This window comes from Adiantum capillus-veneris, chromosome 23 (assembly GCF_014529385.1).
Source record: "Adiantum capillus-veneris isolate H3 chromosome 23, ASM1452938v2, whole genome shotgun sequence".
Taxonomy (NCBI): domain Eukaryota; kingdom Viridiplantae; phylum Streptophyta; class Polypodiopsida; order Polypodiales; family Pteridaceae; genus Adiantum; species Adiantum capillus-veneris.
Window position 1 is genome coordinate 109,436,581 of NC_140953.1, and position 27,586 is coordinate 109,464,166.

The window sequence follows — 27,586 nt, forward strand, 5'->3', positions numbered from 1 at the left end:
GTTGTGGCCTTAAAACTCCTACTAGTCTTGGCGCATTCCCCGTAATGTATCTAGGTGGAGTAGGTGCTTCTGGAACAGGTTGTACATACCTCTCCCTAGCATTTTCCATGCTATAATAGCACTCTTCCCCCGTATGGTTCGTCCATTTTCTCTCAATTTCACACCATTTCGGCTCTCCCGAATCAGACCTTACAAGAGGAATCAACCTCTTGACCAAGTCATCGATAAGCTTTTCTTGATCAATAGGTGCCGTTGGCTTGGCAATGGAATCACTTATCTGTGAAACACTGTGCTGAGAGGATGTGTCATCTCCTTGACTCTTTAAGTCCTTTTCTTTGTATGCCTCACAGTTATCTACTAGATAAAGAGCTTCTTTGATCAACTCGTTTAGCGTCATCCTCCTTATCATATGCAGAACCTTGTGAAGGCCCGCATGTCTCATTCCCTGGATAAAGATCAGCATCAGTCATGCTTGCGTAGGTAATTCCGCTCTCGGACAAAGCTTAACATATCTCTTGAGCTGTAATGATGCTTTGCGTACTGATTCATTCTCTTTCTGTTTGAATCTATGGATTTGCAAGACCGTGTTGTGAGCAATGCCTTTTGGCGAGAATTCTTCAATAAACTCCTCAAACAGTTCATCTTGGGTCTCAAAATCCCATTTTTCCACCGAGTCGAACCATGTAGCTGCATCATCTTCTAGAGTCAATCCAAATCCCGCAAACTGTGTCGCAAAATCTGAAACTTCCTCTGCTCTAATCACTATTCTAAAAGCCGCTACGTGATCTCTCGGATCTTTATCTCCGGAGTATTTTCTGTTTACCCATTTCTGGACTTGGGATGGTCTAACTTGTCGATTGTCTACAAGTCTAACCAGAGACTCTCCCAATCCTTCTCTCGTTATCACTCTTGAAGGGAATCCTGGTGGCTCTCTTCTTGGAATTCCTATAGGAATTCTCGTGTTTGGTGGAGGCATTTTTGGTCCTTCATTGACCAAATATCCACCTCTTTCTAGTACAGTCTGTGGATTTGTGCTTTCTACAACTCTGTATTCTCGTCCATACTTGTCAACAACTATAGATCTCCATTGACAATCGACTCCGTATGTGTAGACATATAAGAGCTTGTAATCCGTTATCTCTTCTAGGTATGGATCTGAGCACCTATAAAGATTGACCTCATTGTCGTCAATGTATCTATATAGTCCTTCACTCTCATGACCAATCATCCAAACTCTCTCAACAAGATGGGTCTTTATCAATTGCAAGTTTGGAAGATCCATTGTGGGAGGATATTCCTCTATCGTCGGGATCTCCAAGCTAGTGTAAGCTGCGTTTGAATCTAGGGTAGACATGATTTCTGGGCTTAAGAGCTTTTGCTTGGTTCAAGTAGACTTAGTCCACTGTGTTCAAGTTCTTTGGTTAGGGAAAAGTCGAAACTATGTCCAAAACCGCAAACGTTTCGTCACAATTCTCGCAAATTGTCGCTTTTAGACACCCCTAACTTCCCCAACCTTTCCATATTTTTTTCATGTGGCCCTACCGACCACTTTTCTCTCCGCTCTTCCCCCTTTGTTGTTGTGAGGTCATGCCTAGTGTACAGCTGCCCGACCCATGTATATATGAGAGGGCATGGCACTAGGGGAGGATATAATGTGCACAAGCCTGGGATGCAGGGGTGCCTTGGGGGAAACCCTAGGGTGATGAGATGGGCATTAGGGGGGCAGTTATGCTACCTTTTTTTAGCAGCCCCTCCTAACATTTTTTGCATCCTATCAATTGCAGTCACCAACATTAGGGTAGAACACCGGAAGATGTGATGGTTCACCCTTGCATTTTACTCTCTCGGGTACTCTCACAAGGCATATTCTAGGAGGTGAGGATGTGACATGACCTAGCAGATGTAGAGCACTTTCATCTTGGTGCAGGCATACAAGAGGAAGAGATCCATGTTCTCCAAGGGGGAGCCACACCATAGGGAAGCCTTGATCCTATTTCTTCCTCCTTCAAATCAACCTTCTTTCCAAGAGAGATCCCGCTAGAGCCTTGCTTTCTCAATAGGCTAGGGTAGCCCATGTGGAGACCCTATCAATGGTCTCATGTGCAGGAGCAATTGGCAGTGTCAGTAGAAATTGTTGTTGTGTGTACCTCGGGTCTATCCATTGGGTATGCCAGATCTATGCCGACGGACCATCCTTGGTCACTTGTATGAGCAGTTTGTTATCAACATGGAGAGCCTTTCTCATGTCTCAATCTCTCTCTCTCTCTCTCTCTCTCTCTCTCTCTCTCTCTCTCTCTCTCTCTCTCTCTCTCTCTCTCTCTCTCTCTCTGATTCTCAAAGACTTGTTTATTTCTACCTCAATGATTTCTCTTCTCCAAAGGTGCCTTGTTCATCTATGTGGCATTGCAGGTGTTCTAGACTGGAGTCGAGGTGTCCACCAGACCATGAGCCAGTTCTTGTCATCATTGCATCTTTCACTACCTACTTTGACATGGTATCAAAGCCCTTGATGACACGACTATCTTGGATGCTCGGATTTGGATGATCCGGTCCCATTTTGGACTTGATTGAGAGAGAAGAAGCTTGTTGTTTTTTTCCATTTTTTCTCCAATTTGGGGCTGATTTGGGTATATGAAGGCCTTGGATCCTCTTTCTATGACTTCCATGTCATTACGCTTATTTATCCCAACCTCTCTTCATGGAGGGGAACCCGATGGATCTTTCAATACGTGTAGGAGTGCTCGATTGCTTTGATTTTCCCAGAGTCAATTTTGTTGTGCCTTCTTGCAAGGGGAGCAAGCATGCGGTTGTTGGATCTAGAGAAAGAGCTATTCATTTCCAACTTCTTCTTTAATGTAGCATAGAAAAATCAAGACTTATCTCTTTGTCAGAAGATGATAACTTTGATTCTGCAGGGTGGATTGGTGAGGTTGTGAAGAAGAAACATTTTCTGTCACTTGGGGGTGCTTGGGGAAGATATTACTCACAAGACTGCTTTTGACTGGGTCCAAGGAAAGTTAAAAAGAAAATAACGCGATGGAAATTCATCCTAATTCCATTCCACTTTAGAGATACGATAATTAATACCTTCTTCATCCCGTATATAAGCTTCACCTCATGTTGGACGGGAGAGACTCACACACCCATGAAGTGCATGCAAACACTACCTAGATCAACATAATGTCAATCGAGGACACAGATGACACGATAGGCACACGGAGGAAATCTCTTTAGCTTGTCAGGCTGAGACCATCCTACACATACAACACTCTGGAAGGCCAACTAAACCACAATCAAGAACCTCACTGCTCTCAACTACACCACCTAGCCACATACACACATGCGGAAGGTAACTCACCTAGTCATGCCAGATTCATACGAAACTTAAGGAACACCATCCCCTCACTAGGATACACCTGTCCCTAAGCTTCTACACTCAAAACCCTCACTCTAAACCCATCTGCGGAAAACGCGTAGGATGACAGAACAGAATTTTGAAAGTGCCCAAAACTGAAATTTATGAGTACCTATGCGTAGCTTATGTCGCCACGATTCTATAGACTACTAGCATGCAAAAAACAGGCATCGTTTGATACACTTACGGCTACAAATAGCTCGTAGATGCGTCGGCATGTGCGCTTCGTCTCGCGTGGAATGCTTGGCGTCGTCGTGTAGCTCACCTCGAACCTACAGCAATGGTGTAGTCGGATCTCCAATGTGTTGAGCGAGCCGGGCGTAGCGAGAGGATGAAGCTCACGCTCACTCTCTTTCTCTCTCACACACAGTAGACGGCAACGCTAAAGTTTTGATTACGATAAAAGTCTTTTTTTACAAAATGACCTAGGTACCTACCAAAAATGGGGTTGAAAGGGTCAAATGGCTTTGTATTTATATGGAATTGCCATTTGCACCCCAGCTTCTGAAACTAGAATAACTACGCAGCATTTCATAACTCGCAAAAGATAAGACTTTGGTACGAAACTTGAGTTATGTTGTGTTGTTGACCGGCTTCTGAAACTAGAATAACTACTCATTATAAATGACGTTTATATCCATAATCCGCAGCATTTCATAACTCGCAAAAGATAAGACTTTGGTACGAAACTTGAGTTATGTTGTGTTGTTGACCCCGCGGTCAACACCTCACCTCTTCTACAACTATTTCAAAAAAATTGGAGTTCTCCTTTCTGGTACCGTACCAGTTAAGGATTTTTTGTGGAGAAATAAATTGACTACTAGAAAACCGTGGCAATGGGGTAAGTGGGCAAGTATTGCAAAACCTAAAGCTTAAGGAGGGTTGGGGATCCTTAACCCTCTCACTCACGACCTGGCTTTATGTGAAAAAAATTTATGCACCCTTAACAATGCACATGAGTGCTGACACTAGCCATGGTAATGGAGGCCCGCATGAGGTCTACAGGTTGCTTGTGGTCAAACCTCAACTTCCAAAAGAGGCTTCTTCTCCCCTCCGGTGTGAAGGCGCAAGTAGGTGGATTTTCTTATCATTATGCATCAACGAGGTTTTAGCTGCACATAATTCCTCTTGTTCTGAATCAGTAAACCTTCTAGTATTTGCAAGACTTCCTAAGGCTTGACAAGTCGCCTTATCTTCCTGCACTTTATTTCTTATTTGGTACATGTACCACGAACCAAAATCCTTTATGACTGCCTGGATGCGCATGACAAAACGATATCAGGCCACATCCACATCAATAAACATATGAGAGACAAGTGGAGGAATTATCGCTTCAATCAGAGTTTGAAATTCTTTATGTGAAAGATATGCATTATTAATATGAAACAACCACTTACGAAGGAGCGGGAAATCTACATCTAATGCCTCAAAATAGACCCAGAGCCAAAGGGGAAAATGATCAGATAAGGTGAAAGAACGATCAATCCTCATATCACATGCAAACATATCATATTGCAGAGTGCCCAATACATACCAACGATCCAATCGTGCTATATATCTAGAGTGAGCATTATGAGTAGATGTATAACCCTACTTTGAAGAGTGCGTGCTGCCCATAGATTCAAGACACCCGTATTACTTACCATGGCATCCCAAGAAGAGCATTCATAGCTCAACACATGCGAATGACCAATTGTGTTGTCCGTGTTTGTTGCAGGTGCATTATTAAAATCCCCGCACCAAAAAGCATGTGAACGCTAGGGGTATTTGACCAATTCTTGCCAAAGATGACTTTTTTGTGCCGAGCCAGTATAAGCATAAATACCAGCAAATTCCAAAATAATCCCTTGGACAAGACATTGAACTACTATCCAACGCCCCGCCGGATCATTGCAGTTCATGACACACCATCATCAAAACACCCGAGAAAGAACCAGTACCAACGTAAGCAGTCTAGAATCTTGCATAATATGAAGATTGACCTACAAAATCATGAGCTGATTATGCTCCTGTAACACCACTATATTGCTTTATTTGTATGTACATAATGGCAAATTAACTTCCACTTCTCGTGGTTGCACAATCCGCACACATTATATGTAAAGCATCCAGGAGGAGAATGCATCTGTATAGTATTTACAAGAGAAGCATGAGGCACTATCATCAAGTGGTACTGCCATGGGCACATCCTCTTCCATACTAACACTCAATAAAGCGGACTCCATATGCGTTCCTTGGTGGGGATTCTGATGCAGCGGCAACGACATAGATGTCGATCCAAGTAGAGAATCTTTATATGAGTGTACCACTTTGCCCCACGCTTCAACGAGCGACTTGTGATCATGAGATATAGATGTAGAAGGTCCACCACTTCTTGCATCCAAAGTAGGCACATAATTTCTTGAAACATGCGAACTACGAGGCTTAATTGGCTCCTTTGGAGTTTGCCAACCATCAATAGAATCTATCATTTTAGCTTTACCTTTGGTATTTGCCTTTGCAGCAGGATGCACATTAGGCATGCTTTTATTTTGATCTTTTCCCTGTTTGGCTTGCATGCTTCCATTAGCATCCCCCACTTTGGTCTCACAAATGAAGAGGAGGGAGAGGCAACATGGGTTCCGAATGCAGGAACAATAGAGGGTGGTAGTTTCAACAAAGATTCTTGGCATTCAGACTGCATATAGCCAAAATTTCCACAACTAAAACATACACCTGCAAATTTTCCCCATTGAGTTTAAACGGACTTTTGCCTACCATTGGATCACCAGAGTCAACCGTTATTCTTGACGGCGTCGGCTTATCCGTCTCCCACAACACACAAAATCTATTGGAATTAATATCCAAGTTTGGGGGGCATATCACTTTGCCCAACTGAGCAGCTAGGAGAGGCAAGAAATGCTTCCAAGTTCGTGGAAATCCAACTATTTCCACCCAAACTGGGCACCTATGTCCTATCAAGCTCTGATGTCTTTAGTAAGCCCCCCATGGCAATACATGTGTCATTTGCATATTGAAAAACAAGGGCGACATTTCTAATAATTGCGAGTGAGCTTTCATGTCTGCTAGTAACACCTCATAAAAACCACAGGCACCAAAATACACTCCTCGAATAGCTTGTCTTTTCAACAGAAAATCAACCCATTGACCTACATCTTGTGTCGAGGGCATCTTGCTAGGGAAGAACAAAATGACCGCACTCAATCAACGCTTACTGTGTAACCGGATCCATAAGCTGCTGAACCAAAATAACCACTTCAGAAGCTGGTTGCTGACCTTCCCAAGCATTCCCAGCATCAACAAAATCCTCCGACAAAACACTCTTTGATGATGTTTGCAGCATCCATCGAGGAAAGATCCACTTGTTTCCTACGCTTGTATGCAGCTTCTTCTGCCATAACCAATCAAAACTGCACGTCTAGAGCACACACTGGACTAGCATCCACTTTATGTTTTTTTTTTCAAGCTTTCTAGGAAAGACTCTGCTGAACACACTGACAGAAATAACCTCCTGCTGAAAGTAAATACAAAGACACACCCATGTTCACTCACACCAGTATCTAACAGAAGGGCCGCGTGCAGGTAAAAACTATCTTCAACCACCGGCGAGAAGGGCCTGCACAGTGTAGGAGTTGCACAGGGCAGAGTCACACGACAAACAAGTGGCAGAAGGATTCACTACACCTGAAACCAACCGTCACTACCTTACACACACACACACACACACACACACACACACACACTCGTGCAAGCTGTGAAGAACAGCTGATTGCCTGCTGCTGCAAAAGAGGGACGCACAGAGGCAGTCAAACTTGCAAGGGCAGTTGGTCGCGCAGAGGCTTGCAGACGAGCAGAGGCTCGCACAAGGCTACAAGTCGCGCGGACAGACAGTCGAGCAGGCCAGAGGGGTTCACCACTCCACACCTCTCATTACACACACACACACACACACACACACACACACACACACACACACACACACACTTTTTTGGCTTTCTAAAAGAAACCCTTAGTGTTGTCTTGGGTTAGGGAGACTTTCATCGTTTCCTGTGTATGATGGAGACTTATCTTTCATTTCACATCCTACATGTCTTTACTTTTCTTGCATTCTACTGTTTTAGAATGCTAAAGTGAAGCTTCACCTTGCATAATTTTAGTAAATTACACACACACACACACACACACACACATGTTTTTTTTTTTGCATTCTATTGTTTTAGAATGCTAAAGTGAAGCTTCACCCTAATAAATTCTACACACACACACACACACACATATATTAATTAGTTCTTTTTATTTCACCTTTCATTTCACAACTTCACATGGCTTTACATTTCTTGCATTTAATAGCTTGATTCCAGTCAGTGTTAACATTCGAGAAAGTCTCCTATTAAATGGTTGCTTGTCGAGTTTCCTCCTTACAAAGAAGAAAACCGAAAATACTAGCAGAAATTTTGAGATTTGCAGAATTTTTGGACGACTTTCTTACATATTTTATCGGTTTTTTTTTCGTTCACCATGGTTTGCAGCTAGCTCGTCTCAATTTTCAATCGGTTCAAAACTAAGCTGAGGCAATCCTTTCCCAAACACTGATACGAGTTTGATACCAGTTTAATTCGACCTATTGTTTCACTTTCTTATTGTTTTTGAAAGCCGTCACTACCCTTTCACTTGTTTTTCTTGGTAAAAATCTCTCTCTCTCTCACACACACACTCCCGTGGATAGTCTGGACTCTTAACCCGCCCGTCTTGTCGATATTTCTCATCATTTCACCTTGCATTTTTCTTATCACGCGTTCAATGGCGCTGCCAGCAGCAGCCTCCAGCCCGTCAATTTCTACGTGCAGAGACAGACCTTCTAAAGAGCTTGATGCTATAGCAGGGCAGAACAGTGAAGACTCTACTGTCAAGGTATCTAGCTCTCATTTTGCCTCCCTAGTCCTGGAGTTTTCTTCCTCGCTCAACCGAGTGTAATGCAAGTGGGTTTTCCCAGAAGTTACCTTTGTCAATTATGTATGATATCATTAATTAGCCATGGCAGGAAGATAAGCTATGAATGAGTCTCCTGGTTTCCTTCAAGGAGAAAGCAATGAACCTCTACCCCCTTGATTAGTCTATCATTAATTAGATAAGGTCTTGTAGCTTAATTTAAGGACTTTTAACTTATTGGCCTCTCTCTTCCAAGAGGGTACGTGAGTGGTTCATTACTTGTTTTTCTTGTTTTATAGGAATGGCTGTCCACTTTATTGCATTGTTCTTGATTGTTGATTAATTCAGATGTGAGCTAAATCACATCCAGCTTGTAGTTTCATGCTGCCACTATCCTCAGTCTAATGTATTTTTACTTACTTGCTCAACTCAAGTTAACAAGTCAAGCCTTGGCACATTCAAGTCCCTTGGTTTTTTCCAACGAGAAAACAATGCCAGAGCATGATAATTGGCCACGAGATTTTGTAGAATAAAGATAGCTTTCTCATAGATACATCTTTCCCTAGCACTGCTTCAATTTATGAGCAATCTAGCCCTGAAAATAGAGAGACAGTGCCAAGTATTCATACGGCTGTGGCGGCAAGGGCCTTTCTTCATAGTGGGCTGGGGTATCTGGTGGCATTATCAGCCACTTGTGTGGCTCTTTCCCCCCTCCCATTTTGTGATGTAGCTTTGTATATTTACCTTTTCAGCCTGGGAGAGTTCCCTTTTTCCTCTTGGTAGGGAAGATGTAGTTCATTGGGCTATTTCAAGAAACTAGTGGAAGTATGTTAACATTTATGCATCTCAAGTGAATGCCTAGTGGGATCATATTTATTTATTTTGTCAGTTTAATTTTACATATATATAGATACATATATATAGTGTCACAAAACATATATACATATATATATTGTCACAAAGTGATGACGTGGTATATACAACTGGAAAGGAATGGCCGAGAGGACAAGAGAATTTGAACCCAGAAGATGGCAAATGGGGCCTAAGGGTTAGAGTTTCAAAACCTACACCCCTGCAACCTAAAGAACTTATGGAGCACCATCCAAGGGACCTAGACCCATTTTATCCAAAGCTTGACCTCTAGCTACTGATTCAGTAAATTGCACTAACATACTGATATGACAAGCTTTAAGGAATTCCTTGTTTTGCGCTGCTGTGATGATGTGGCAGGCTGTATAGATTTCCACGTTTCAGGTTGCTGGCTGTTGGCAGCTTTTGAGGGTCTTCTTTTGGGCATCCCTTGTACAGTTTAGTCGTGCCCTCGGATAGAGTTGGACCCTTGGGAGCTATACTTTGCGAGCATAATAATAAAGAAATACCGGAAGGGGCGTTAGTCTTTGGGGCAGTGTGTCTTGGCTCGAAACTCGGTTGTGCCATGTCAAATCTTCTTTTCTCTCTCTCTAGTCAAGTTCAATGATTTTGCAGTTTTTGTTTGTGTGTTGCTATTGAATTCTTGCTTGGAGTGTCCAAGTGTGTAACAGTGTTAATAGAGCTTAGAACGATTCTTCTTCTGCCGAGGATCTGATGCCTTCTGTAGCACACATGGGTTCTCACGGAGAATCTGACAAAGACAACACCCCTATGATTATTGGTTGCCGGGGAGATGATGAAAAGTTGAAACCCAGTGCCAGAACTGAAGAAATCAACGGAGATTTGGGCAAATTTCCGGCGGGGAACTTTGCCATAGTGAAGTACAAACGTCAACTGCAAGTTGACACATGTGTGAAAAGATTGATGAAGTACTCTTAAGAACCTGAAATATGTGAAGCATTTGAAGAATTACCCGATTGGTGAGATTCAATCGAGATGGCAAGAGGCCGTCGATTCTCCTCTCAAAGCGGGAAAGAAGCTGAAAGAAAAGCCGAGTGCAGAAAAGCGGAAAGTGTACTCGCAGAAAGAGTGTAACGAACTGCTGACGTGTCAAAGCCTAAAGAATGGAGCCAACTTGTTAGGTGCAGCGGAATGAATGTTGTATTTTCTTCAAGATTAGTGATCTTTATTGCTCAAGGTTCCTTTTAGTTCTTTAGGGAAAGACAGAGCTTTCCGTCTTGTAGAGTGTTGTGGTCACGAACAAAGTGGGTGGATATTGTGCGTGCAAGTGAATGAGACTGAGAGGAGAGAGAAGAGATACGACACCGGAGACGTTGTAAAACCCTCCTCCGAAGGCTCCACTCTTGTCGGCGAGAGTGGTCTATTCTTTGATTGCACAAAGGTGTACAATGCGTATGCAATGGACTATGCTACTTGGTCTATGCTGATGACGACGATGGTGACGACGACGACGACGATGACAATGACGATGACGACTTGGGCTGAAATCTGAGATCTTCTAGATGCTGAATTTCTTGGACTGTTTCAAGGCTGAATTGACTGTTCTACTGTTGTGCTTATGGCTGAAAATGATGGTCTTTAGTCGGGGCTGACTTGATGATCAAAACGCTGATGCTAAGTCTCCTTATTGCTGCGTTTTGCTGCTCTTAATGAAGGCTGAAAAACGCTGTCTCTGCAGTGCCTTTCCATGCTGAGAAAACGCTGAAATGCCAGCAGATCCTAGCGTTAGTAATTGCTGGAAAAAACTCTGAGGTTACAGAGTTAAAAACGTTGCATGGCTGATGTGTCTGTAGGGGGGAAAAACGCCAGGAACTGATGGTTGATGGCGATGCTTGCTGTGGGGGAAACGCCCAAAGAAGGGGGAGATGCCGGTGATGGAAGGTATGGCGATGGGTCATAAGGGGGGTACTGCTGAGAAGTTGCCTGTTGAGCGGGAAGCTCCTGCTGCCTCTTCTGCCAGAAAGTGCTAACTTGGGTTTGCTTATATATTAACTTAGCAAAATTGCCCTACCTACTTTTGTTGGAAAGTCACTTAAAAATAATAAGTGAAAATACCAATAAATAGGAAAATAGGCTAAATGCACTGGAAAATTCCCCTAACTGATGCTAATGGATTCTGATGGGAATTCCGATGATCATGCTGTGTGCAACCGGAGGATATGCATCTATGCTAAGTGACTGGGCATGCACGGTCTACGAATAGACTCACAATAGTGCCAGATCACTGCTAATCTAACTTGATCGGACTGACTGAACCCTGCTGTGGTGTAGCTTGTCCACGGACACATAGGGTTGGGATGTATCACATGACACAACTTGCAGATGCTGGCCGAGGGGCCTAAACCCTAAGAAGATCAAGTAACAGAAGAAGTCCTCCCAACTTATGGGGATCCCATCCGATGGGGCCCCAAGTGACATAAAAGATTAAAATAAAGCAGGACCCGCACACACGCAAAAACTGATGATGTGGCAGATTTTTGAAAATTGCGTTGGCATGATGACGTGGCAGGCTGTACGGATTTTCGTGATTTACGCTGGCAGCTTTTTGGCTTTGCTTTTGGACCAGATGCTTTTTGAGTTTGAAGGCTTTTCACTGTAATTGCTTTTTAGGCAAAGGGCCTTTAAATATGAGGTTAGGGCTCATTCTCTGGCATGCTCCCTGGAGAAGGTGCAGAGTTTGGAGTACCAACTTGTATTGTGTTGATGCAATATAAAGAAATACCGAAAGGGGCACCAAGGTTTGGGGCCAATACTCTTGGGGGTGGAATTCAGCCACTCCGTGTCGCGTGTCGTCTCTCTCTTTCAATTCAGTTGTATTGAAGTGTTAAAAGTCTGTTCAGTTTGCTCTTTTCTATTGGCACGTGGTGCCCATCTTGTGACAGTGGTATCAGAGCATTAGGCGTGTGCTTTTCTGAAAGCATACCGGTCCCACAAAAGAGCAGACAGGGCAAACCAGCGACATCTGGAATTTATAAAAGAGCAGACAGAGCAAACCAACAACATCTGGAATTTATTCGAGGTATCTTCGCCCGGACTTATTAGCCACTCCCACCCTTACTTCATCGTGCATCGGGCGCGCTCTCGTCTTCACCGCTCATGTTTTACAAGGCATAAGCCAATTAAGATCACTTGCAAGAGAAGGATCCAGATTTGTTTCAAGTCACTGTTTTTCTTAGAAGCAGTGCCATGCAGATGTTGATGTCTACAGCTACCAAGTAGCATACTCCAAGTACTTGGCAAGCTTTCAAGAAAAATTTTTTTTTGCCCAAAGTTATATGGTTTCTGACATCTTTCTTCGGAGTGCAACTTCTAGCAGAGTTGGGTATCCTGAAATGCTTGCCATGGAAACCCTAGCAGATTATAACTTGAAGTTTTTCGACATCTCCCAGTAGATGTCTCTTCACGGGCAGATGACCTTGGAGGTCCGGTGCGATTGTTATGTCTTGGGACTACCATCGCCGCCAGACGAACACTGTCTGTCCAAGAGCTGATGGACCATGCTGTGGTTGTCTACGACCTTATGGAAGGAACCAGGATGGAAAGTCAGTCGACTTTTCGAGCTCGACTGATGTCGAGATTGCTTTTTAAGTTTCAAGTCTGTTTGAGAACTTGTTTGGTGATCCTGTTTGGAATTTGTTTGAAATGGATGCTATCTGTTTTAAACGTGTCTTGGTGCCGATTTGAATTGTTCGACTCTGGTTTGATACTGGTTTCAATGATTGGTGATTTTACTATCGGGTGGAGTAGTGAGAAATTATGTTTGAGAATGCTTGTTCATACTTATAGCTCGGACCCTTGTGGTTATTTGCAGGGGGGGGGGGGTATTGAATGATTGAAAAGTGCTGTTTTATTTTATACTCGTGGCCCAGACCCTTGTGGTTATTTACGGGGGGAGTATTGTTGTTGTGACTTCCGGCCCGGACATGGATGGTTATGCGGGAGGAGTATTAAGTAGTCTGAGTAGTGGTTACTCTCAGCACCTCCAAACGACGTAGGCTGCGATCTGGGGGGCGTTTGGTTGTAAAAGGCCCCTATATCTCCCGGCCCGGACCTTTTGTAAGGATTCTAGTCACTAATCCTTAATTAAGTACTTAAACTCATGATTAAGACTTAAGAAACTGAAACTGAACTTAAAACAAGACTTAGAAGACTCTGTGTTTTTATATTGATTGAAAGTGTGATACAAGGGTTCCTTTTATAGGAATTGAATAGTCATCAGTGAATAGGCATGTCTCTTTGTGAAGAGACATGACTTTAGGCGAAAAGACACATCCTTTCGGCGAAGAGCTGCAACCATTGGGTGAAGAGGCGTATCCGTATGGTGAAGGGGTGTGACCAGTCGTCGAAGGAGTGTGGCTTTTGGCGAAGAGGTATGTCTTTTGGGCGAAGTGGTGTGACCATTCGAGAACAGGAGTGTCACAAAGTGATGACGTGGCGGACAGCAGAAACCCTAATTTCTGCCCGAAACCCTAAAATTCATGCAAACCCTAAAAACTGCCAGAAACCCTAATTCGCAGCAAACCCTAATTTCTGGAAACCCTAACTGCTGGCTGAAACCCTAATTTCTGGCGCCAGTGCCACGTGGTAGGGTTATACGGTTTTTCCGGAAATTGCACCGCAATTTGCGTTGGCAGCTTTTGGGCGTTGCTTTTTGCATGAAAGAGAGAGAACTTGCTTTTTTTTAAATTAAAAAAAAAAGAGACTCTCTCTAAGAGAGAGAACTGATGCTTTTGATTTTGAAAGCTTTTGGGGCTCTGCTTTTGGGCATCCCTTGTAACCTTTAAATTAGTGGTGAGGGCCTCGCTTCTCAGAGCATCTGGACGCAGAGTCTGAGAGTGAAACCCTAACCGCTCTCTTGTACTTTGATGATTGATTAATATAAAAAGAAATACCGAAAGGGGCGCCAGTCTTTGGGGCCAATATCTCTAGGCACGGAACTCTGCCGGGCCAGTGCAAATCTATTGTGATCTGTGAATTGTTTGGAAGTGGTTATTTGGTGCTGTCGCGGTTGATTCTTGACTTGGAGTGTCCAAGTTTGTTACAAGGAGTCCTCATGGGTTAGTCACACTTCGCATCTGCATCTGTAATGAATCAAGAAGAGTGTAACAAGTCACAATCGTGACATTCTCTCCCATTTACATTAAAACCCCGTGTTCCAATGAAAGTCTTCCGCTTTTCAAAAAATTCTTGAAGGAGGTTTGGGTACTGCTGCATATCTTCATCCGTCTACCAAGTTGAGTCTGACTCATCAAGATCCATCCACTTGACAAGAAATTCTGTTGTGATCTTTCGTCTTGTTTCTTTTTGTCTAACATCAAGAATCTTTTCTGGAACAAGAATTATGTGTTCATCTTCAATTTCTGGCACATAAGAAGATAAGTCTGGAATTGGCGAATCTCCTTGTATGTATTGTTTGAGCCAAGGAATGTGGAAAGTTGGATGAAGTTTTCCCCATGATAGTGGAAGTTCCAACTTGTAACTGACAACTGAGTACTTCTTGATTATTTTGAAAGGTCCATAGAAGCGAGGGCACAACTTTGGAAAGACTGATTTCACAGTTTTGTAGCGATGAGGTGCTACATATAATAAAACCAAATCTCCCTCTTGGAAATTTGCATGTTGTCGATGTTTATTGGCTTGCTTCTGGTACTTTTGTTGGACATGAACCAACTTGTCACGTACTTGAATAAGTACATCTTGCATTTCTTGAACCAACTGATCTGCTAGAGCCACTTTGTGTTGAAGAACAAAGTTTGTCGGTATAAGAGGAGTATGCCCATAAGCTGCTTGGAATGGAGTCATGCCAGTTTTACTGAATGGATAGAGTTATTGTATGCGAACTCTACAAGTGGCAAATACTCTTCCCATGATCCCAATCGAATTTGTATGTAATGTCGAAGCATTTCTTTCAAAATTTGATTCACTCTTTCTGTCTGCCCATCAGTTTGAGGATGGTATGCTGAGCTGAATAACAAATTTGTACCAAGGGATTTGAAAAGGGATGTCCAAAAATGCCCTGTGAATTTTGGATCTCTGTCTGAAAACAATAGACTTTGGTAATCCATGTAATCTGAAAATGTGTTGCACAAATAATTGCGCAACGTCTGGTGCCGAGGCAGCTTTCTTGCAAGGAATAAAGTGTGCCATCTTTGAAAACCGATCCACCACTACGAGAATCTGTGCATTGCCTTTTTGAGAACGAGGCAATGTAGTGATGAAATCCATGCTGATACTTTCCCATCTTTCTTGAGGTACGGGCAAAGGATGAAGTAACCCTTGAGGAAGTTGTCGAGAGACCTTCATTGTTTGACAGGAATGACAAGCTTTGACAAACTTGATAACATCTTGCTGCATTTGTGGCCAAAAATATGTTGCAGATAACAATCTGTATGTCTTGTTGATGCCTGGATGAGCAGCAAAAGGGACTTCGTGATGTTCTTGGATCAAAATTTTCCGCAATGGTGTATTGTGTGGAACACAAATGCGATCAATGTAATACAGCAAGTCATTGACAATGGTGTAAGCTGCGAACATATTCATCTCTGTAGGAGTCGGAGTAGAGGATTCAAGGGCTTGAAATGCATCCCCAAAATCTCGATCTGTCAAATACTCATGCTTGAAACAAGCACACCGGAAATGGCAAAGTTGATGGCTCGAGGAAGACGGCTTAAGGCATCTGCAACTGCATTTGCAAGGCCTGGCACGTATTGAATAATCATATGAAAATTTGCCAAGAACTCAACCCATCGTCCTTGACAAGGATTCATCACAGGTTGAGTAAAAATGTATGTCAATGACTGATGATCTGTCTGCACCACGGAATCTGTGCCAAGAAGATAATGTTTCCAAGTGCGGTAAGCATGAACAATGGCTAAAAATTCCTTGTCATAAACTGGGTATCTCATTTGTATGGCTGAAAATTTGCGGCTGTCAAAAGCAATGACACGCTCATTCTGCATAAGAACACCTCCAGAAGCACGATCTGACGCATCGGTCATGACCTAAAAAGGTTGAGTAGGATCTGCAATAGCCAAAACTGGAGTTGTCGTCAAGGCATGTTTAAGGGCTTTGAACGACTGCTCTGCTTCTTCAATCCATTGAAGTTTATCCTGCTTGGTAAGCTCAGTCAAAGGAGCTGCAATGTCGGAGAATTTGTGGACCTTGGTATGATAAAAGTTTGCAAGTCCCAAAAAGGAGCGCACATTTGAGATGGTGAGCGGTAAAGGCCAATCCACTATGACCTGTATTTTCTTGGGATCGACTGCAACGCCACTGGCAGAAATAATGTGACCAAGGTATTCCACCTGATTCTTGAAGAAATCACTTTTCTTCTTATTGATGTATAGCACATTGGTTCGCAAAACTTGGAAGACAAGCTTCAAATGTTCCTTGTGATCAGCCATCGTTCGATTGAAAACTAAAATGTCATCCAAATACACGATCACGAACTTGTCCAAGTATGGTCCGAATATTTCGTTCATCAGCGTCATGAAAGAGGCCGGGGCATTGGTTAACCCGAATGGTAATACCAGAAATTCATAGTGACCATACTTTGTGCGAAAAGCTGTCTTGTACTCATCACCAATGCGAATGCGAATTTGGTGATACCTTGATTTTAGATCAATTTTGGAGTAGATCTTTGCTCCCAGTAATTGATCGAATAACTCGTCAATGCGAGGCAGGGGAAACTTGTTTTTGATCATTAACTTATTCAAAGCACAATAGTCGATGCAAAGACGCATAGATCCATCTTTCTTTTTGACCAACAGAACAGGAGCTCCAAAGGGACTTTTGCTTGGGCGAATATGACCCTTATCCAACAAATCTTCTAGCTGCCGCTGTATCTCTTGAGACTCTGAGTAAGAAACTCGATAAGGGGCTCGAATTGGTGGAGGTTGGCCGGGGATCAAATCAATGGGATGATCCACGGGACGCCGAGGAGGCAAAGTTGTTGGTAGCTCGTCGGGAAACAAGTCCAAATGTGGTTGAAAGAAGGGTTGCTGCAAATAGGCAATATTTGAGGAGGATTTAACTTCTGCTTCTTCTGCCCCGGGTTTAACATCTCTTAACATGATTAAAGCAGTAGCACAATCACGTTTTCGAACCAGCCGTTTGACTTGTAAAGCAGAAACCAATATAATGGGTTTGGCACTGAAAAGACCACGAAGCTCTATTTCCTGTTGCTTGTGAAAGAGCCGAATTGAGTGATCTCTGAAACTGACTATTGGATCATACTGAAATAACCAAGGTTGGCCAAGGATCAAGTCGTAATGTGACAAGGGCATAACTGAAAAACCAAGCTGATCTTGGTAATCGTGTATCTGAAAATCCAGCTTTTCAATCCTTTTGTTGCACTCAAGGAAGGAACCATCAGCAAGTTCTACTTGATAAGCTGCCTCACTAGGTTGAGTTTGAAGGCGCAGTTTAGTAATCAAAGATGTGCTGACGAAATTAGTAGAACACCTATTGTCCAAAAGAACGTTGATTGGCTCCTTGCCAACAAAGCCAAGGAGGCTGAGAACCTGATTCGAAAGATCCACTGGAGCAGTAACGTGATTCCGAGCATTCATCATTAAGGCACTTACAATCTTGGAAACTCGAACACAACGTGCTGCTTGTTTGCCTTTGTCTAGGACAAGGGGTTGGCTGTGGATAGGTTCTGGAATTGTGGTCTCCATGTGAGAATTCTGGCGAGGATTTGAAGGATTTGGCTTCTTGGGGCATTCATACCATCTGTGATCTCCATGACAAATTGTACATAATCCTGTACGGTTGGAGTTGGAGGTTGAAGGAGCCGATGAAGAGGATTGCTGTCCAGAGGACGTATTCGACCGAAAATCACGACTATTCCTTCTATGATTGGGACGATTGTTTCGTCGATTCTGATTATTTGCCGAAGAGGAGGCTCTGGAAGTGGCTGCTTGTCCAGAAGATTGGGGTCGGAAAGAAGTTTGTCCAGCAGAGTATTGTCTCGAAGAGTGAACTCCTGAGAAAGAACGCTGATTCTGACCACCTTGTCTTTGGTAATTACGTTGTGAAGAGCTTGTAGAATTGGAAACTCGATCACTAGGAAGGAAACTTCTGAGTGGGCGCCGATTGTCACCAAGATGCTCAACATAAGCCATTGCAGCATCCAGTGTGGCAGGGTTAAATTTATGGACATCATCTCGCAGGGAAGGCTCAAGTCCGTCAACAAAAGTGTGGAGTTTGTCGGAAGGACTGAGTGTCTCTATCTCAAGAGTTAATTTCTGAAACTCTGAGATGTACGCGGCCAAGGAGCCAGTTTGGCTCAGGCGGCGGAGAGAAGACCTGGCGTGGAAATCGGCATTTGCAGGCTCAAAAGCCTTGCAAAGAACGCGCCGGAATTTGTCCCAAGTAGCAGTGATTTTTCCATCTTTGATGCGGCGACGCCACCAAAGGAATGCAGTATCCTTTAGTAGAGAGCTAGCCAAAGCAACTTTCTTGCTTTCAATGAGATCAGTATTTGAAAAGTAAACCTCCATTTTGAAAAGCCAATGGTCCAGCACGCGCTTATCGCGGCGACCATTGTATGGCTCGGGTAACTTTGCATCTATCTTCTTTTTTTGTGCTGTGTTTATTATCTTAAAAAGATATTTCAATTCAGGATTGTCTACCTCTGGTTCTGGAGCGTCGACTTGCTCAGGAACTGAATCTGCTACCGAAGAAACTGAATGGGTAGCTGGCTGTGTCCTCGAAGAAGAAAAGGCCTGCAGGACATCCAAACGTGCGGTCATCGATGCAAGACCGGTGGAGAGGGCCTCCTGGAGGACGGACATCTGATCTCTGAGGATGGCTATCGGATCGTCTGGTGCAGCGCTGCTTGTCTCTTGACATTCTGACGGCTCAGAGGGAATATCTCGGAGAAGCTGGAGGTGTGTGGTTGCCGTAAAAAGGTGAAGCTGTTGTTGATGCTGCGTCCCACTCCTCTAAGAAATCTGGTCCAAGATCCGAATCCTCGACATCTTCCACCTCGTCGATAGGAGGTGTGTCATCTGGCGTCAAAGGCGTGTAGTCCGGAAGCTGTAACTCGCTGTGAACCCGAACTAAAGGCTGCTGGGAAATGATGTCGTTTACTGAATCCACGCGACACTCCGTCAGAGAATAGGCCAAGTGGGGGTACCGGCTCAGTATGTGCTCGTAGTGTGGCAAATGAAGAGGCTCGCACGTAACGATGATATGCCACACCACCCATGTAACTGACTTGGACACTCCAAGTCAAGAATCAACCGCGACAGCACCAAATAACCACTTCAAAACAATTCACAGATCACAATAGATTTGCACTGGCCCGGCGGAGTTCCGTGCCTAGAGATATTGGCCCCAAAGACTGGCGCCCCTTTTGGTATTTCTTTTTGTATTAATCAATCATCAAAGTACAAGAGAGCGGTTAGGGTTTCACTCTCAGACTCTGCGTCCAGATGCTCTGAAAAGTGAGGCCCTCACCACTAATTTAAAGGTTACAAGGGATGCCCAAAAGCAGAGCCCCAAAAGCTTGAAAGCAAAAGCAGATTCTCTCTCTCTCTCTCTCTCAATGAGAGTCGGTAAAAAGCAAGTTCTCTTTTTCTCTTTCTTTCTCCCAAATCTTTTTTTTTTTTTTTTTTAATAATCCGCCTCCACGATTTCCGGAAATTAGGGTTTCTGGCAGAAATTAGGGTTTGTACAAATTTTAGGGTTTCTGGCAAAAATTAGGGTTATTGCTGTCCGCCACGTCATCACTTTGTGACATACCCCCCTCTTGAAAGCATTGTAATCGACCGCGATTATGCCTGCAAAACCGACTAAAGCCATAAACCGTCTTAGCAGACACTGACTGTTAGTACCTACGTACTAGGAACACACATCTAGCACATGTACAAAATCGACAGTCACATCACACGACATCACAGGACATCACATGACATTCAACATTCATTCGGATCTTAGACCATGATTTATCGGCAATGTAGCTACTTGAATTTAACCAAGAACCGCCTTCGGACTTTACCTTTCTTCGTATCGTTATGTGCCAAAATCTGTTCAGGAACAAGGATCTCCTCGTTTTCTTCCACTTCGGGTTGCTCATCAGGCTCCCCATCATCAGGCACATCACCCTTAACAGGTTTCAAGAGACTCACATGCAATGCATTGTGAATCCTCCAAGTATCTGGCAGTTTCAATCGGAAGGAGACATCAATTATCTTGTCAGTGATCTGGAAAGGTCCGTAGTATCGCATACTAAGCTTTGGAAAAAGCCTCTCCTTTCCCTTTTTCTTTCGTAGGCGTGCCTTCTCAAAAGTAAGAGCACCCAATCATCCTCCTTCAATTTCAAGTCGCGACGATGGCGATCCGCTGCCTTTTTTTGTCGTTCTTGAGACTCCTGCAAAGTCTCGCGAACCTTGGCAAAAGCCGTATCCAAATCTCGTGAATATTCATCCGCTTCAAATATCTAATCTTTCGTGCTCAGGAAGGATGGAACCTTCGTAGCACTTTCAACAATCTCACATGGCATCTTCCCCATCGAAGAGTGTATCGTGTTATTGTAGGCAAATTCCACCAAAGGTAAGTTCTTTTCCCATTGAGTCTTCTGATCCGAGATACAAGACTTCAATAAACCTAAAACCACTGAATTGGCAATCTCAAATTGCCCGTCAGTCTGCAAGTGGAACGATGACGAGAAGTGCAACCGCGTGCCAATGTTCTCCCAAATTGCCTTCCAAAACAACTCATAAATCTGGAATCTGTCGGAGACAATCGTCTCATACGTGCCATGTAATCGGAAAATCATCGTGATCATTCTGTGTTCTTGGGAGATCAAAAATGAAATCCATTGCAATACTTTCCCAAGGGTGGGTGGGTATGGGTAAAGGCTGTAACAATCCCTGTGCCTGATGCCTGTCAAACTTGACCTTTTGGCATACCAAGCAACTGCGCACAAACTCTTCCACATCCTTTTTGAGTCTCGGCCCAAAGAAGTATCTCTCTACCCCCTTCATGGTGGTAGCAATGCCTCGGTGACCCGTAAGAGGTGGACAGTGGCATTCAGTCATAACCCTTTCCCTCAACGGCTGTGTAACGCACAACATAGTCTTTTTCATCAAGTAGCCTTCCCGAAGGGAGTATCCAGCTACTGTCTCCCCATCCCGTATCCGTGTGAAAATATCTGCAAAATCTGTATTTGTGGCATACTGATCGACCATATCCTCGAAGTTCCTATGATGTATCGCGGAAACAGCCAAAACCAACGGTTTCCGAGACAAAGCATCTGCCACCACATTCTTCTGTCCCTGCATATGGACAATCTAGAAGTGGAACTGTGACAAGATGTTCGCCCACCGCATCTGCTTTTCCGAAAGTTGCTTCTGTGACAAGAAGTAGCGCAAACTCTGATGGTCTGTAAAGACAGTAAAATCCACTCCGAGTAGGTAATGCCGCCACTGAGTAAGAGCATGGAAAACCGCCAATAGCTCTTTCTCATAAATCTGTGCTGTCATCTCCGGCTTAGAGAACAAACGGCTCTCGTAAGCTATGACATGGCCTTCTTGCATCAAGACCGTACCCAGACTACGACCACAAGCATCACAATAATACTTCAAATGACTTCTGCAAGTCCGGCAAAGTCAAAACAGGTCCTGTAGTCAATTTCTCTTTCAATGTCCGAAAGGCAGTCACCTCTGTGGGTGCCCACGAAAAAGGTACTCCTTTTTGTGTCAAGGTATGCAAAGGGGCAGCAACCTCTGCAAACTTTCGTATGCACCGCCTGTAGTACGAACACAGTCCCAAGAAGCTTCTAACTTCATGGACATTCCTCAAATCGGGCCAATCACGGATAGTCTCTATCTTGGCCGGGTCCATTTGCACTCCTGCTGTTGACACAATGTGTCCCAAAAAGTGTATCTCTGGTAGGAAAAATTCACTTTTCTTTGCATTAATCACTAACGTGTGATCTCGTAATGCCTGAAAGACTTGAAGCAGATGATCTCTGTGTTCTGCCTCATTCTTGGAGAAAACAATGATGTCGTCAAAGAAAGTGCCAACAAATAGCCTGTACTCTCGAAAAATCTAGTCCATCATCCGGTTAAAAGTCGCAGGAGCATTGGTTAAGCCAAAGGGCATCACCAAAAACTCAAATAACCCAAAAGTTGTCCGAAAAGCTGTCTTGTAGACATCTCCTGGCGCTATCCTGATCTGATGATATGCACTCTTCAAGTCAATCCTGCTAAAGCACGAGGATCCCTGTAACTTGTCGAGTATATCATCGATCCTAGGAATCGGAAATCTGTTCTTGATGGTGATTTCTTTGAGAGTGCTATAATCGATGCACATTCTCCAAGATCCGTCTTTCTTCAAAAACCAACAACACTGGAGAGCAATATGGTGAAGTACTAGGCTGGACAAGACCCTTTTCCAAGAGGTCTTTCACTGGGTTCATAATCTTTTCATTCTGTACTCGGCTCACACGGTAAGGTGGCTGATTCGGTGGCGTGCTTCTAGGTATCATATCAATGGTCTGACCTTCGGGCCCTCTAGAAAGCAATCGGCATGAGTGTGGAGAAAAATCTTGGCGTTCTTTTGATCAGGTCAAAACATGTTCAACCTTTATCCATCGTTCAGTTCTCTCCCAAAAGAATGAGTAAGAAACTGAAGTTCATCAAGTACAATCTCTAAGCCCTTCATTTATCAAAGTCGCTTTCTCGGCCCGGTAGTCAACCACGGCGTAGTTCTTGTGGTACCAAGGGATCCTGAGTAGAACGTCACTCGCGTGCCCTGAACACCCCTGTCATTGCAAACGAAGTTTGCCAATGCTTGGTGTAATGGCAACATCCCATCCGGGTGCCAGTCGAACTACCTCTGCCTGTGGCGTCAGTCTGTCGGGCGTAATTCCAAATCGAGCCGCCAATTCCAAGTGAAAAGAAGTTTGCCTTGGCTCCTTCAAAAGAGCTTCCTGATCCTTCACTTTGCCCCAAAAGCGGCAAAGTTTGTACTTTCATTCATTAGATTCGGTGCAGGTCCTTGCCATGTGGTATCAGTTCTGCTTTTCTATCTGCCTTTTTCTGCCACATTCCTCAGCTGCTCTCAAACTCTCGGGCCTGTCGTCGTTCTTATCATTCTGTTCTTTCTGTGCCTTTTTAGAGCACTTCGCGGAGATATGTCCATGTCCCCCGCATCCAAAGCACTTCCCCTCTGTGATGAAGCGAGCTCTCTCCTCAGGAGTAAGCTTGGGTCGTGCATCATTTTTCTCTGGGTTGCTCTTTTTCTTTCTACTTCATTCCCAAAAGTCTGTTCGGCTCGTTGTGTCATGGTCTCATCTGTGGGGTAGGTCAGACTGCCAGAGTGAATGGCAAAGCCCCGCTTTGCATGACTCATCAACTCTTGAATAGAAGCTGACTTCTGTTCCAAGCAGTGATCTCGGATCTCTGTAGGTAGACCCAAGGTAAATCGCCCAATCTGTTCTCTGAACGAGATCTTCTTGAATGAAGAGGCGTGTAGAAAAGAGTTCCAAAATCTTTCACAATAAGCATTGATTGTGTCTTTCTTGGTCATCCGAAGATGGTTCCAAGCAGCTCGTATATCTCGTTCATATTCTTGCGTCAACCAAGAAGAAATAAAAAGCTTTTCAAATTTCAGCCATTTAACTGGCGCACTCTTGTTAAAAGAAGCGTGGACCACCAAGTACGAGCATTCCCCTTAAGGTAAGAGGTAGCTCTCCGAATCTTGGAGTGCTCTGAATAGCGTCCTCCCGCGAAAGCGATGTCAAACTGCTGTATAAAAGACAAAGCCTTCGAAGCATCTGAGTATCTTGAAAAAGTATCAAACTTGATCGAGTGGCCACCTTCCTTAAACTCTTGGACTTTCTTGCTTTTATCTTCGAGAAAGTCATACTGGTTGGCTTTGTAAAAATTCTTCTTGTTCGCATAAAACTTTCCGTCATCGGAATCTGAGCTGTCTGTAGACGAGTCCTCAGTAGAACTGTCAGTCTCTGGGCGAGATGTAGCCTTCTTTGCCTTTTTCTTGCCCTTTCCGAAGCTTTGTTTCTTTCTTCGCTTTTTACCTTTTTTGTCTTCTTCGCTCGAATCCGAGGAGCTAGAAGAACTATCAGAAGAAGAAGAAGAAGAACTGGGTACTCCTTCAAATCGAACACGCTTCTTCTGTTTCTTTGCCTCGTCAAAAGTCAACCGACGACCCAAATAACCTGGAAAGTCAGTGCTTTTTTGCCGTGCATTTTGGCTTTCTTTTGCGCGTCAAAAAGCTGAGCAATCCGTGCATCAACCACGTTCTCCAGTTCCTTCTCCGTATATTTTCTTGGAGGCAGAAGGTTTCTTGAGAGCGGGTTTCGGGAGTGGTGTTGTGGTTCTTTGCCACTCCATCTGTACCTCTTCCAAAGAGGTCTGGTTCATATATTTTGCCATCTTCGGGTCCTTGGCAAATTGAGCATCATTTTTGTTGCATCGTCGATCAATTGACGACGCTCCATCTCTTGCTGCTCCTCCTGAGTAGCCCGAGGCGGGCCATACTCTCTGTCTGAATCTTCGTTGTGATCCCAGCCCGCATCTCCAGATGCAGAGGGAGTCGACTAATCATTGCCTAAAGCCATAAGTGCCGCGGAAAAAAAAATTCGGGGATCGGATTTTCCGAAGAAGAGAAATTGGCCGTGCTCTGATACCATTGTAACTGACTTGGACACTCCCAAGTCAAGAATCAACCGCGACAGCACCAAATAACCACTTCAAAACAATTCACAGATCACAATAGATTTGCACTGGCCCGGCGGAGTTCCGTGCCTAGAGATATTGGCCCCAAAGATTGACGCCCCTTTCGATATTTCTTTTTGTATTAATCAATCATCAAAGTACAAGAGAGCGGTTAGGGTTTCACTCTCAGACTCTGCGTCCAGATGCTCTGAAAAGTGAGACCCTCACCACTAATTTAAAGGTTACAAGGGATGCCCAAAAGCAGAGCCCCAAAAGCTTGAAAGCAAAAGCAGATTCTCTCTCTCTCTCTCTCTCAATGAGAGTCAGTAAAAAGCAAGTTCTCTTTTTCTCTTTCTTTCTCCCAAATCAAAGCGAAAAGCTGAGATTTGCGTCGCTCAAAATTTCCCCATTTAAAAAAAAAAAAAAAAAATCCGCCTCCGCGATTTTCGGAAATTAGGGTTTTTGGCAAAAATTAGGGTTTGCAGGAATTTTAGGGTTTTTGGCAGAAATTAGGGTTTCTGCTGTCCGCCACGTCATCACTTTGTGACAACCCAGCCTTGTGAGCGCGAGGCATGCCGATGAGTGACATAAACCAGGTAATTTTGGGGCAACACTGCTGGCTTTAATGCAAGTACAGGAGCAGGCTTGAGTGCCGGAATGAAGTCGGGAACCTGTCTTTCCTCTGGAACTGGAGACGGGGAATCCGAAATGAGAATGACTTCCGGTTCGAATGCGGGTTCCGGTTCGGGTACGGGTTCTGCTTCGGGGGTATCTGGTATAATTATCACTTCGGGAGCCGGAGGAGGATTTTCTGGTAATATTTCTTCGGGTACCTCGCCTATGTACGAGAGAAAATTGACGGGAACGTCGAAGGCATCGTCGTCCATGACTCTGAACAAGCCCGCGTGCGCGTCTGTCGATGGCCAGAAGTGGTGGCGTTGGGAATTAGCAGAAGAGGGTGCGCTGAATTTCTCTCACGATGGCGCTGTTTTGTCATTGCGCTGGCTGCCGCTGGCCTCTTGGTATTTTTTTTTGTTTAATTATTCCACAAAGGGGTGCCCACTTAAAATTAGGTTGGGCAGCCGGCCAAAAATCCTTTTAAGTAAAAGGGTGGCCTTGTTTGAAAATCCAGCACTGGATTTTTTTAATGTAATCCCAAACGCTGCTGCTGTCTTTTTAAATCGAACGCTGCTGCCTCTTGGAAAAACAGCCAGCGCTGCCATGTTTGGGCTGCCGTGAGTGAGGTGCCGGGTGAAGGGAAGGCCTGGAAGCACTGCCTTGTGAAGGGATGGCCTGGAAGCACAGGCTTGCGTCAATAGCGCAAGAAGGAAAAAGTGCAGCTCATCCTGTCCTCGCGAAGAGTTTGGTATTGCAACCGGTACGCCGCAACACTTTCTCTGTCTGCCATCTTCTGCTTATCTTTATGTATGTGCTTGAGAAAAAATTACCTCATGCTGACATGGGTCCTGGCCATCTTTCTTCTGCTTCCATACAACTCCGGGAAGGGGGAGAGTAGCGGCGAGGGTGAGAGGCTCACAACCTTCGGGTCCCGGGAAAAATTTGCTCTGATACCACTGTAAGGATTCTAGTCGCTAATCCTTAATTAAGTACTTAAACTCATGATTAAGACTTAAGAAACTGAAACTAAACTTAAAACAAGACTTAGAAGACTCTGTGTTTTTATATTGATTGAAAGTGTGATACAAGGATTCCTTTTATAGGAATTGAATAGTCATCAGTGAATAGGCATGTCTCTTTGTGAAGAGACATGACTTTAGGCGAAAAGACACATCCTTTCGGCAAAGAGCTGCAACCATTGGGTGAAGAGTCATATCCGTACGGTGAAGGGGTGTGACCAGTCGTCGAAGGAGTGTGGCTTTTGGCGAAGAGGTATGTATTTTGGGCAAAGTGGTGTGACCATTCGAGAATAGGAGTCCTCATGGGTTAGTCACACTTCGCATCTGCATCTGTAATGAATCAAGAAGAGTGTAACAAGTCACAATCGTGACACTTTTTTAGATTATGTGGGAGGAGTGATGAGGGAGTCGTTGAATATCTCCCGGCCCGGACCTTGTTAGGTTATGCGGGAGGAGTGTTCATCGGCGACTTTATGTTTCTATGTCTTGTAACATGCATATGTGAGCATTTGTGTTGCATTGTGATGTGCCAATTATTGAATATTCCTAATTGGATGAGATTGCCTGGGTATGTAATTTTTTAGTGCATCAAGACACTCGTGGAATATCAGTATGGTCTGGGTGTGATGGCTAATTTTACTACGCCGGAATATCAAGAGTTCCGATCTGGACGAGAGGAGAAGCTAACTTCTTGATCAAAAGAGCAAAAAGGAGAAGCTAACTCCTTGATCAAAACAGCCGAAAGGAGAAGCTAACTCCTTAATCAAAAGAGCAGAAAGGAGAAGCTAACTCCTTAATAAAAAGAGCAAATTGATCGTCCCTCGGAATGACCCTCGGAAATTTTTGAGCTAGCTTGAGTTGTTTTGCAGATATGCTGTAATCGCGGACGATTACTCTCTTTCAAGAAGGGGAGATGTAACAAATTGCTGACGTGTCAAAGCCTAAAGAATGGAGCCAACTTGCAGATGTTGGCCGAGGGGCCTAAACCCTAAGAAGAACAAGTAACAGAAGAAGTCCTCCCAACC

At 44.0% G+C, this 27,586-nt stretch overlaps 1 protein-coding gene across 1 annotated transcript in view; it reads left to right on the forward strand.

Annotated features, from left to right (window-relative positions):
• Positions 1–8,145: 8,145 nt before the first annotated feature.
• LOC147428346 (protein PHOTOSYSTEM I ASSEMBLY 2, chloroplastic-like) overlaps positions 8,146–27,586 on the forward strand; it is a 43,094-nt gene continuing 23,653 nt past the window's right edge. Inside the window, exon 1 of the mRNA XM_086496715.1 lies at positions 8,146–8,326. Coding sequence (XP_086352841.1) covers positions 8,216–8,326 — 111 coding nt within the window. The 5' untranslated portion in view covers positions 8,146–8,215. The remainder of the gene's footprint in view (positions 8,327–27,586) is intronic.